The 11,932-nt window shown below is 47.4% G+C and overlaps 3 protein-coding genes across 5 annotated transcripts in view; 1 reads left to right on the plus strand and 2 right to left on the minus strand.

Annotated features, from left to right (window-relative positions):
- Nucleotides 1-4,230, minus strand: part of MAD1L1 (mitotic arrest deficient 1 like 1) — a 341,085-nt gene extending 336,855 nt beyond the window's left edge. The window contains exons 1-3 of the mRNA XM_056502893.1: nucleotides 4,162-4,230; nucleotides 3,057-3,210; nucleotides 1,672-1,812 (exon numbers count right to left, since the gene is read on the minus strand). Of these exons, the coding sequence (XP_056358868.1) occupies nucleotides 1,672-1,812; nucleotides 3,057-3,206 (291 nt within the window). The 5' untranslated portion in view covers nucleotides 3,207-3,210; nucleotides 4,162-4,230. The remainder of the gene's footprint in view (nucleotides 1-1,671; nucleotides 1,813-3,056; nucleotides 3,211-4,161) is intronic.
- Nucleotides 4,231-5,017: 787 nt separating this feature from the next.
- Nucleotides 5,018-7,466, minus strand: MRM2 (mitochondrial rRNA methyltransferase 2). Of its 2 annotated transcripts, none has more exons than XM_056502899.1 (3): nucleotides 7,291-7,466; nucleotides 6,345-6,616; nucleotides 5,018-5,661 (listed from the first exon to the last, which is right to left on the minus strand). In XM_056502899.1, exons 1-3 carry the CDS (start codon nucleotides 7,317-7,319, stop codon nucleotides 5,237-5,239), a joined length of 726 nt encoding a protein of 241 aa, XP_056358874.1. In that variant the 5' UTR covers nucleotides 7,320-7,466; the 3' UTR covers nucleotides 5,018-5,236. The 2 variants fall into 2 exon arrangements, with proteins under 2 accessions (XP_056358874.1, XP_056358875.1); XM_056502900.1 differs by having other exon boundaries at nucleotides 7,191-7,325.
- NUDT1 (nudix hydrolase 1) lies at nucleotides 7,447-11,867 on the plus strand. Of its 2 annotated transcripts, none has more exons than XM_056502902.1 (4): nucleotides 7,447-7,589; nucleotides 8,135-8,291; nucleotides 11,078-11,223; nucleotides 11,437-11,867. In XM_056502902.1, exons 2-4 carry the CDS (start codon nucleotides 8,140-8,142, stop codon nucleotides 11,607-11,609), a joined length of 471 nt encoding a protein of 156 aa, XP_056358877.1. In that variant the 5' UTR covers nucleotides 7,447-7,589; nucleotides 8,135-8,139; the 3' UTR covers nucleotides 11,610-11,867. The 2 variants fall into 2 exon arrangements, with proteins under 2 accessions (XP_056358877.1, XP_056358878.1); XM_056502903.1 differs by having other exon boundaries at nucleotides 7,504-7,589; nucleotides 8,138-8,291.
- Nucleotides 11,868-11,932: the final 65 nt, after the last annotated feature.

Here is an 11,932-nt window from a genome sequence, read left to right on the forward strand (position 1 = left end):
GACTTAAGGAGAAAGCAGCAGAAAGTTGAAGGCATTTTTCCTTCTTTTGACCTCATTTCTCATTACCATGGTCACCAATGGTTATTGATTCATCATGAAGCAAAGTTACTCAGACCACAGCTTTAACCTAGGAAGGACAAAAACCTTAGCAGCAGCAACTCAACAGAATTCCAGGGAAATGGAAGCCAGAAAATTGAGAGACCATGTCTTCCAAATCTCTTACACTAAGACACAATTGTGAGAATTGTGAGAATTGTGAGAATGAGATGTGGCTTGACAGATTCCACCGCACACTCTCCTGCAGATCAAAGATGAAAACATTCCATCTCCAATTTAAAGCTGACCAATGCACAACAAACTGACTTTCAAAAATTCAGACCTCAACAGCTGGGTTAATAAGACAAACTTCTCTCCACAACTTGAGGCCATTTAAAAGAAATAAATACAATAAATATTTTTGCAGTCCAACAACCTTTCATATACCATTTCAGTTTATTCCTACCACAAATTGATTGATACTTATTGAAAAAATGCATAGTAAATTGCTTTGCTAATCAAAGCAACTGGAGACATGGATTTGCATAGTAAACAAGGATTATGCAAAGCAATGTGAGGTTCCTAAAACCTTTATCCAACATGACTCGGAAAAGCACAGAATCTGAGCAGGGTAATTACCACAGTGCTGGATTAATGCTGCTCCCTTTTTTTGTACCAGTATTTCAAGGTTTTCTGTGACTGACTCAGCTACATTCCAGTTTGAACTCTTCCTGGCTTAATCCCACATCACCTGACTTCAGAGGAAGGAGGAATTTAGTCATTGACTCCCTATTTCACAACCACACACTAAATCTGTCACTCCCATAAAATATAACAAAACATACTTATTATTTTTTACAGATTTCTTTTTCAATAATCACCCACACAGAAGACTTTTATTATGCTACAAAAGCCACTGATCCACAGCTTATTTCAGTAACGTCGTTAAGCAAACATATGTGGGCAGAAAAGCAGAACCCAATAAAAGCTATTAGTCCCTGAGTGAGGCTCACTGTTTTATCAGTGCAGGCTCTCTTGTGTGACACTGCATGGCTGGCACTGCTGCCATTCCAATTAATTATAGTCACACAAACCAAATGCTTGCAATTGTGCCAGCAGAAGTTTAAACTCCTCTAGGAGAAAAATTATTAAATGCTTCTGGGAAAAACAAATAACAAATCCCTTTTGTTACTGCTACCCACGACAACTTCAGTGCTAAGCTAACAGAATCCAGTGATCAGAGCATCAGTCTGTGAACCTAACGAGGCTTCAAGTTCACACTCCTGTGCACATTAGCAAGTTAGTGCAGTGTGCTGAGAGGGGACCTGCAGAGCAGTTCTGCAGATGTCTTGGTGCTGGCAACTTGACACCCACAATTGCACTGAATAAAAGCACAGTAAATGCATTCCAGAGTCACTGAAGTCCTGCTCTGAAGACAGTGAACACCAGGCTTGCTCTGGGAGTGCACCTTTCAGTTTAGTTTCACTCCAAAAAAAGAGTAACTACGCACATTCTGAACAGACCACTGCAAACCAAAGCACATCCCTGAACCAATCCAGCCCACTGATGTAAATGCTCTCCATGTGTTGTGGCCCAGGCCAATGCTCCCAAGCCACATGCAGACAAACCCCTCACCTCATAGTTCCTGGCATTGGTGTTAGCTGCCTTCTCCAGCTCGATGCGAGCTCGTTTGTGGCTCAGCTCCATCTGCATCTTCTCCCTTTCCACCTGCAGCAGCTGGGATTTGGAGTGGATCTGCCCAGCTTGTTCCTCCAGCTGGCCAGTTCATGTGTGAAAAAGGATATTGCACACCATTAACAGCACAACAGTATCATGGTGCCCTGACATTAACCTGCCATTTTACAAACTATCACCACACTTGTGGTATCTCTCACACCAGCTGCAAATGGGGAAACTAAGAGCTCAGCACCACGCTCAGAAACCCACATAACCCAAGGTGAATTGGAAAGAAATTAATTCCTGGTTCTTAAGTCAGGATTTCTCAGTCTCTAGATGTAGTCTGACAAAATCTACTTCTCTATCTAAAAAGCTAATTATGAGTTAATTATCAGTCTAAGAAGCACAGATCATGCTTCCAATAAAACGTAACTGCTGAGCAAAATAACACATTATTCTATGACCTCTACAACATTATATTTCATTTTTTCATTCAAATTACCTGAGAGCACAGACAATACTAACAGAATTGCTCATACCCTGGTGATACATATCCAACACATCAAATGGAGACTCTAACTAGGGAGAGCCTTCTGCAACTACTGCTGTCACCAGAGATGCAGCATAGACAGAAAAAGCTTAAATTTTTGTCAACATTCCAAAATCAAAGCAGATTTACATTAAAAAAGCAAACTTATTTTGTACTCAGAGACTGAAATAGAAATAATATTAAGATACAAAATGGAGAAACTTCATTGTAGCCTAATAAACAGTCCCTGGGATCCAAGATGTCAATTTACTTTATGCTTTATGAGCCTGAAGCAGCTAACAGAAAAAAAAAAAAGTAAATAATCCAAGTGGATACAAACAGAGCTGGATAAGAAAGCACAACTGGTTTGCATATCAAAACCACAGCTCAATGCAAGCCTCCTGGATGTGCCCAGGCAAAGGAGCCTTTAAACTCTGAAAAAGGTAACAAAGTGTCTTACCAGAAAAATGTTAAAATATAAAGCTCCTTTGTTCGGCAATATGAAAACAACGCACAATTTAATTTCCTGAGCTTGTACAAAGACATAACTAGCAGGGAATAAATTCAAAGGACCTTTGTTAAACCCTTAAAAAACAGAAATAAATCTGACATTGTAAAAAAAGAAATTAAATGTATTCTGGAAGAGATTCTGGAATGGTGACAGCAAGCTTCCTTTATTGAGTTTGTGTAAATTTCAGAACGTCAATTTCAGAAAGAACGGTGAGATCTGAATGAAATCCCCAGCTCCTGGAAAAGGAGCACACAGCCACACTGAAGTGATACTGCAGGAATCACCAAGAGGAGGACTCCTCACCTGCATCCTCTGCTGGTACTGCATCTGTAAGGAGCTTTGAGATGATCCTGGTGTAGCCAGCCCAGACACTCCCTCCATACGATGAGAAATGAAGTTGTTGAGAGATCTCAGGGTGGAGAAAACAGTGGTATTATTTTCCAAGTCCTCCATGGCTCTGGAAATGGAGAGAAAAGCATCAGCAAAACACTCAAAGCAAGCTTTCTGCTGAAGAGAGATCCATCTGCCCTGAAGGAACACTAAACACAAGGTCTTCCAATCTACAGGGTAAAATCAATCTGCAAATCACTGCTGGGATCCACAACAGCCTTTTCTTCTCTGACCAAACCAAACTCATTGTTCTTCCCCCTAATTTCTGAAGCAATGGGAGCAGAACTAACCCACAGTAGCAGCAAACCCTTCCTGCTACACAACTTGTTTCTGGTTTCCCAGAAGCACTTTGGACTCTAATTTCCAACAAGAAGTTTTCCCAAGTCCGCTGATCACTTGAGTAAGTGAAACTGAATGAAATTCAGAAGGGCACTAACTAAAAGGCCAAAGATAAATCAAGCCTGGAGCTCAGCAAAGCCTGCAAGGTTTCCCTTGCAGATTTCAGGAAGCCTTAGGTGAGCCCCTCCAGTGACTGCACACTCCATAAACCCCCAGAAACACCAGAAAAGGTCCAGGACCAGGAAAGGCAGCCACAGCACCCACAAGGCTTGTACCACAGACAGATGTTCCTGCACTCCCAGGTTACACAGCATTCACCTTTTGCATTTACAGCATCACGGGGAGGAGGCATAAGAGTGGCGCAGGAGCAACAGCTCTGCCAAAACCCAAACTGAGCGCTGGAGTACCAAACACACCGACCGACAGTAGCTCCAGCAAGCCCGCTCTCAAACCTACTAACAATTAAGGAGACACTTAGATGTGACCCGGTCCGGTTCAGAATCCCCCGTGGCCAAAGCTCCCTCAGGGTACGCAGGGACAGCGAACGCCGAGAGCGGCCGCGGCGGGCACGGGGCAGCTCCGCGCACCGAGGGGTTCGCCCGCACGGCTCCCGGTCGGAGCGCCCCTTCCCTCCCCTTTCCCCATCCCTGCCCTGCCCCGCCGCTCCCTCAGCGCTCACCGCCGCGCGCCCCGCTTGGATCTCCCTCCTCGCCCCGGCCACGGGATCTCGCGGGAACTCCGCGCCCGCCTCTCGCGAGAACGGCGGCGCCGGCTGCCGTAATGGCGGCATTATGCGCGCAGCACTCCGCGCGCTACCGTAATGCCCCGACAAGGTGGGGTGAGTTTTACAGCTCGGCTGCCCCCCAAAAACCGCCCCGCGCCCTCCTGCTCCGGCAGGGATCTAGTGAGCAGCCCCAAATGAGCTGCTGCTGATGAAAAAGGCCTGGGAGTCTTAAACAGCCTCTCATATAACTCATGCCACAGTCAGCCTGATAAAAGCACTATTTAATATAAGGTTTGTCATTTTCAGATAAGGCAGCAGCTAAATTTATTTGTGCAAACAGATTTCCGGCAATTCAGTCATTCTGCCTACTGGGATCTTAGGAACATCTTGTCTTTTTGCCTGAGAAACACCATTGGTCACACCTAAAAAGCACTGGGGAGATGATCTGCACAGCCATGACCCTGTCCTACTGCCATTGACGGGATTTAGGAGTGCCAGGAAGCAGCAAGTCCTAAATATAACCTAAATATCTCCTGTGTCTAGAGGAGAGGCAGCAGAGCCATGGGGCTGAACATTCCCAGCCAGCTGTGCCTCTCACACAGCTGTGTTACACATCCCACATGAGGATGCAGATTCTGGTATGCACAGAAATATTTTCTATTTTTACCTGTGCAAATAAATCACACCAGCTTCTAAAAGGCACTAGATTGACTCAAACTCCCCTTTGCTGCTCCCTCACTTTCTAACAATCACCTTTATGGTCAGTCTCATGTATGACAGCATTAACAGTGCAATGATTTTCAGGCACAAATTAAAAACGCATGTAATCAGGATTTTATTGACATTTCCATTATTCCAGCCCCAGAGGTTGCCTTTCAGATTATTCCTCTCCATTCCCAACCATTTGTCCACAAGTATTTGAAAAGCCTGATGGACTTAAAGAAGAGTAGAAAATCTTCCCAGGGTCTTAATGGTATCCCACCAAACTGAGATTTCCAGTCAATGTCAGAGAATCTGCAGTTCTTGACTGTCATTTCCCTCTGTACAGCCTTGCCAAGTAATAGGATTCTGCAGAGTCCTTCCGGCTGGCCTGAGGCTTTATAGTTCTCACATCCTGGAAGTGCTCCTTCAGTCTGCTTTGCAGAACTCGGGCCTCGGATCCATCCCAGAATTTACAGAGCATCGTTCCTTTTGGCTTTAAAACGCTTCGGGATATATCCAGGAGGCCTAAACACAGCCTGATCAGCTTCTGATGATCCAGTTCTTTGATGCCTGTGGCGTTGGGTGCCATGTCACTCAGGATGACATCTGCCTTTCCCAAGGGCAGCTGGCTCTGGATGGCCCTCAGCGTGCTGGGGTGTGTGATGTCAGCCTGTGACAGGAAAACTGCTCCTTCCAGAGGAGAAACCCGCAGCAGGTCAACACCAAGCACAAAGCCAGTGGGGACAGCAGCATCTGGAAGGATAATGACACAGGGAACATTCAGAGTGGCTGCAAAAACCTGCACATGCATGAGCTCTGTGCCACTCAACAGATAAAACACCAACCCCTGCCACAGGCAGTCTGCTGGGTGCATCTGGATGGAGGGTTTGCCATAAGCTCATCCATTCAAGACAGAAAAACTTTGGATAAGCAAGCAGGACTTTTCTTGGTTTTCTGCTGCTCTTTCAATGCTGACAGTCCAGAAATCCTGGATAATGGTGCAGATGCTAACACCTCATTTTGTAAATATCAATGGCTTCACCCACATAAACCATGCACAGCAGTTGCTTCCATTTTTTGAGAAGGGAAATAATATTTCAAATAAGCCAAGGTAATTGCTGGAGGTCATGCCAATTTCAGAACTGGATGAAGGGACCTTCTCCACAATAGCTAATCAGATCACTAGCACCACATGGTAAGTTTTATTTCATAAACAAAATTTCTCTGTGTGAAGATTTACTAGGCTCACCTCTTCATGTTTTTATCAATGACTCTGGCATTTGGCAGTACCTATGTCCCCTCCTCATACTGTTACCATCGTAGTATTTCCGTGATTTCATAGTATTTCAATTTAGATTCCATAGTATTTCACATATCTTTCACGCACTTCAAAAGGAGCATCATCCCCATCTTGCCTGCCAAAAAACTGCACTTACCAGCACCTAAAGCATTGACCCTCTCTACAGCAACCTGGCTCCAAGCACCAGGTGCTGCTCCACAGTCTAGAACAGACAGTCCTGGACGGAGAACACAGAACTTGTCATCAATTTCCAGCAACTTGAAGGCACTTCGGCAACGGTAATGCTGCTGCTTCGATGCCTTGACAAAGGGATCCTTCAAGTGCCTCTCCAACCACCTCTGCTCAGTTCCAGTTTTCCTCAGAAACTTCACCGTGGTGTGCAGGCATCTGCTCATCCAAAGCCAACAACTGCCAGGAAGAGGCAAGTCAACCAGTTAGTACATAACCACTCTTTTTTTTTTTATTTCAGGAGTCTCTATAGTAATTAATTCCAGGCACTACAGGCTCTAATTAATTGCACCAGGGAAGGTGTGGACTCTCACTGTTGGGAGACATTCGAAATACAGCTGGACATGTCCCTATGTCACCTGCTCCAGGTGACCCTACCTTGGCAGGGTCATTGGGCTAGATGGTCTCCAGAGATCCCTTCCAACCCAAATCACTCTGTCATTCTAAAACGAAGCCCCAAATTTGAGATTTTTGGCACCTTTACTTATCAGGTCCTACCACAACAGCTGGGCCAGATTTTGGATGAGGCCACACGGGAAAGAAAACACCAGCTTCTGCTCTGCTGTTTTAAGGACACGACACGACAGAGTGATCCCAGCACGGTCTGTGCTGCCTCAGCGGGGCTGGTGGCCTCCGGGAGCCCCTCGGAGGAACGGAGAGATGCCCAAACTCCTGCAACCTCCTGGCAGAGCAACCAAGAGGCACAGCCCGGGCGGAACCACCGCACGGCATTAACCTAAAACCCCAGACGCACACGAACCCATTCCCGAGGGAAGCTCCAGGCGCCGGCACTAACGACACCGCACCGTCCCCGGCACGGGCGCCGGGATCGCCTCAGCGGCCCCGCCACGCACCTGCCCCCGGGAATGGCCGCTCCCGCCATGGCCGCCTCAGCCCGCCCTGTTCCGCCTCACGGCCGCCTCAGCCCGCCCCGTCCCGCCCGGTCCCGCCTCAGCCCGCCCCGTCCCGCCTCATGGCCGCCTCAGCCCGCCCCGTCCCGCCTCACGGCCGCCTCAGCCCGCCCCGTCCCGCCCGGTCCCGCCTGCCCTCACGGCGGCCGCGGGCGGGGCGGCGGCGGCGCGGGAAGAGCAGGGACGGACACGGCTGAGGGGGACATCGAGGCGGGCGGGAAAGCTGCGAGTGTGGGGCTGAGGTGCGCGGGGACAGGGGGGTCAGGGAGTGGGATGGGGGATCAGCGATTTGGGGAAGGGGTGTTGGGGGTCAAGGATTCGGGGAGGGGATGTTGAGGGTGATAAGGGATTCAGGGAGGGAGTTTAGGAGGAGCAAGGATTGAGGGAGAGCGGATCGGAGATTTGGGATAGAGTTTCCGGGGGCTCAGGTGTCGGGGAAGGGGTGTTGAGGGGGGTCGGAGATTCTGGGGGGGACAGGGATTTGTGGAGGGGATCAAAGATTTGGGGAACGGTGCTGGGAGTCAGGGATCCTGGGAGAGGGTGTTAAGGGTGGTCAGGATTCAGGGAGGGGGTTATGGGTGAAAAAAGGGTTTGGGAAGGGAGGATCAGACTTTGCAGGGGGTGCTGAGGTGGGAGGAGAGCAAGGGTCAGTGGCAGCGTTAGAGAAGCAGGTACCGGGGACCAGGGTTTGGGTGCTGGGTGTTTGGGGTTGAGGGGCTCTGGGCACTCCCCTCCGAAGGGTGCCAGGAACCCTTGGCACAGCGTGCCCGCCTCGTCCCTCTCCCAGGAGCCATGCACACCTCCAGACTCTTCACCCTCGTCCTGGTGGTGCAGCCGTCCCGCGTCCTCCTGGGCATGAAGAAGCGCGGGTTCGGTGCGGGGCTGTGGAACGGCTTCGGGGGCAAGGTGCAGCCCGGGGAGAGCATCGAGGAGGCTGCCCGCAGGTGAGGGACACGGCTGGGGGACAGCCGGAGGTGTTGGACCGTCGGCAGTGGGCTGCAGGCAGAGGTAGCACGGCTCATCTGGTCAGTGATGCCCTCGTGTTACCAGCACAGTCGTGACCCATCTCTGAACACCTGCTCCACAGGTGATGAGGGAGCATCCGCATGTGCAGAGAAACAGGATTGCTCCCCCTTTGTCATCTGTAAATCTTAAACTGTCATATAGTCTGTGAGCAACTGGAACTTCTATGTCCTCCCTCCCATCTCTGATCTAAACTGGGAATGACTCTGAGTGCTTGGTGGAGGTTCTTGCACTCTTCAGAGAGGTGCAGGGTTTAATCTTGGCTATATTGCAGGATTACAGCTAATTTAATTTAAATAATTAGCCAAACTGCTTATTATTTGATTGGTGATATTTTTAAGTGCTAATGCTGAATTGCAGAATTGAATTTCATCAGTAAAAAGGCAATGTAATTTTTGAACCCTTTAGTACTGATTTCTTGTAGTTCTTTCATCTGCCTGGTCATTAAAATGAAGTAGCAGATCACAGCTGAATTGCTAAACTCTTCTAAAATTAGGTACCTTGTTCTTTACGTGAATGTTGCAGATACAAAAGCCATGCTTTGCCATCTCCTCAGTTTCTGATACATGCCCAAAGCTGCCCTTGCACCTGCAGGAAGATCAGTCACGGTTTGCTCAGCTGGTTCCCAACAGTTCTGCCCCCAGCAGCCTCCTCAGCTGTGCCAGCACAACCACCCGGGCTCTGTGGTGAGCTGGGCCCAGGGACAGAAGGGTCTCTGTGCAGATGTGCTCCCAGCAGCACATGGCCTTAATGTACCTGACACTTCATCATGGCTTTTCATATCATTTATCATCTCTGAATGGAGGGAGGGACTTAAGTCTTGTCACTTAACATTTGCTAGACTTACCTGCCACTGGCTGTGGGGTGAATCTAATGGTTTCATGTAGCATTTGATTTCCTTGGTGTGTTTACCTGTGCTGGCCCCGAGTTTGACACCAGAACTTCTGTTCACACAAGATGCCAAGTGCTAAAATTTTCCTCAATCCAAATGCAGTGTGCCCCAGCACAGCCAGCACCTGCTGCTGGGGACTGTCCCCATCCCTTTGCCTGCATTTACTCCACAGTGACACAAGCAGTTCCTGCTGAGGTCAGCTGGGCAGGAAGCTGTCCCCAGAGCCAGGAGCAGCTGGACACACTGGCCACCTTGCTGGCTGGAGCACCACTGGAACAGTGCTGCCTTGGGGCACAGCTCTGCTGCAGGAAGCATCACACACTCCAAATCAAACTTCCCTTGTACCACTTCCACTCTGCACTCGGCCTTGAGGTCTGAGGTTGTGGTTCCAAGTTGCTCTGTCTCAGCTGGGTTGGCAGAGGCAGAAGGTGTGAAGTGTCCTCTCAGCACAAGTAGTTAAATATTAAGCCAAAACATGAACAAAAATTCCCAGTACCAGTAAGATTTCCATCTTCTGCTGGGTACAGCACATTCCTGCGAGCACCTGGGCAGCTCTTCAGTGGCACATCTTGTAAGGGGAGCATTTAGTAAATGAGTTATTTCTAGTTTGCCACTGTAATGTTTCCACTTGCTACAGACAGAGGCAAGCAGCAGATGGATAAATTGCCTGAAGAACTTAGCAATGTTGTGCTTTGTTGTTCAATTACCAGTGCCTGTAAAAGGAGGCTTTTAGAGTCATTGCTGGAAAACTGCCTCTGTTTTAGACATAGATAGCTTCTCAGAAGATAAACTAAAATTAGCCAAGACATTAAGTTGAAGTATAATTTTGAACAATGGGGTCCATGAGATTCATGCCAAAGAAAGCTGGAGCCTTAAAATCACTTCCACTACATTTTAAAATTGTTGTTACTGCCAAATAGGCAACTACATTAATTATTAACTAAAACTAAAGGCACACAGTTTCAGAGTATTCCTTATTTTTGTACATTAGAAAAACCATTACTAACTACAAGCAAGCAATGCCATTTCTATTAGAGGGAGGTAAAATAAAAAAAAACCTGAGCATACAGCATAAAGAGAGAAAATAATTGGATGTACTTCAAATAGCTGTGCATGGTGGTACATGGAAAAAGCTGGCACAGCTCTCCAAGAGCTCTTACAAGTCTTGCCTTGTGGCTTCTCGTTATGCTCAATGTACTTCCAAGGAGCAGAAAGGCAAAGTTTGCACAATTGTTTGTGTTTTTGACACTGCATTTGAATGGGAATTGGAATTCCCAACCTTCTGTGTGCAAATGGTGTTATGGAATGTGCAATTTAAGTAAGCTTCAGTTTGCTTCAGAAGTAGCTGAGTGTGTAGCAGGTATAGATGCTCAGGTATAGGTGTTCATGACCTGCTTCTCCATAATCCTAAAAGATTTAGCTCGAAATTGGCAAAGCCGTTTGCCTGTCTAAATGAAGTGTTATCTTCTGAAGCTATACCCAGCTACAGTCACATGACTTCACACACCAATTTCTCTCTTACCTCTGAGACCATCTGCATGTTGCAAGGACTAAATTATTCTAAATGATAAATTTTCCTGAATCTTCCCCTTCCAACATAGACTGTTTCCTGCCAGGCTCAGGAGCATGAAATAACACACAATCCCTGACTCCACGGTGGTGGTGTGGCTTGGAGGTTAGAGCCCTGATCTGTTGTACTGTAAGAGCTTTCACCTTCTGTTCACTGGGAGGGTTTTGAATGTGTGAGTAAAGTTGATGACTGCATTTTGTCTTCCCAATGCTCACTTTCATGTAAGAAGTCTTGTTCTTGTGCAGGGAGCTCCTGGAGGAGAGTGGACTGACTGTGGACACCTTGCAGAAGATGGGTCAGATCACATTTGAATTTGTAGGCAACTCTGAACTCATGGATGTTCACATTTTCCGGGCAGATCACTTCCATGGAGAGCCAACAGAAAGTGAGGGTAGGTGGCTGATGTGGGGAAAGGAAGGATGTGCATGCTCTTCTGAGACAGCATTGCCCTTATGAAATGGAGAACTATGCATGCCAAGATGCCTCCCAGAAGGAAGGCAGCTGGGCAGTAGAGGGAAGCTGCTTGTTGACCAATATTCACAGTGTGGGCAGCAAAAATCCATGAGAAAATCCCTTGCAAAGTTCTTTTGTTTCCTGCCACCAGAGATGCGGCCACAGTGGTTCCAGCTGGACGAGGTGCCCTTCCACTGCATGTGGCCAGATGACAGCTATTGGTTTCCCCTGGTGCTTCAGAGAAAGTTGTTTCGTGGCTATTTTAAGTTCCAGGGACAAGACACCATCCTGGAGCACAGTCTGAAAGAAGTGGAGGAAGTTTAAGAAAGCAGAAGCATTCAGCCCACGTGCTACTGCCCACATTGGGCTACAGCATCCTGAGTATGACTTATGAGTGTCTCCTTGCTCAGCTCTGCAGAAAACAAGGCTTATTCTCCAGGTCGCTGCAAAGTAAGGAAAGTAAGGGGGTTTCTAAGAGAAGAAATAAAAGTAACAAGATTTTCCATGATGTCAAGTCCCTGTCTGTGGTAGGCTTTAGTGGTTATGTGATCACAACTATTAAAAACTTACATGTAAACCCTTTTTAGTGGCTTAAGCTTTTTCCTCATGGGTGGATTTTTTAAAAATTATTATTATTATTAAAAATA

The sequence above is a fragment of the Oenanthe melanoleuca genome, chromosome 14, assembly GCF_029582105.1.
Source record: "Oenanthe melanoleuca isolate GR-GAL-2019-014 chromosome 14, OMel1.0, whole genome shotgun sequence".
NCBI classification, from domain to species: Eukaryota; Metazoa; Chordata; class Aves; order Passeriformes; family Muscicapidae; genus Oenanthe; species Oenanthe melanoleuca.

Excerpts from the sequence above, each read along its gene's own strand:
- MRM2 (XM_056502899.1), bottom strand. The coding sequence starts at position 7,319 with ATGGCGGGAGCGGCCATTCCCGGGGGCAG. Across the intron at positions 6,617-7,290 it reads GCGGCCATTCCCGGGGGCAG|TTGTTGGCTTTGGATGAGCA; the intron begins GTGCGTGGCGGG and ends TCTTCCTGGCAG. Across the intron at positions 5,662-6,344 it reads GGTCAATGCTTTAGGTGCTG|ATGCTGCTGTCCCCACTGGC; the intron begins GTAAGTGCAGTT and ends TTATCCTTCCAG.
- NUDT1 (XM_056502902.1), top strand. The coding sequence starts at position 8,140 with ATGCACACCTCCAGACTCTTCACCCTCGTCCTGGTGGTGCAGCCGTCC. Across the intron at positions 8,292-11,077 it reads ATCGAGGAGGCTGCCCGCAG|GGAGCTCCTGGAGGAGAGTG; the intron begins GTGAGGGACACG and ends GTTCTTGTGCAG. Across the intron at positions 11,224-11,436 it reads AGAGCCAACAGAAAGTGAGG|AGATGCGGCCACAGTGGTTC; the intron begins GTAGGTGGCTGA and ends TCCTGCCACCAG.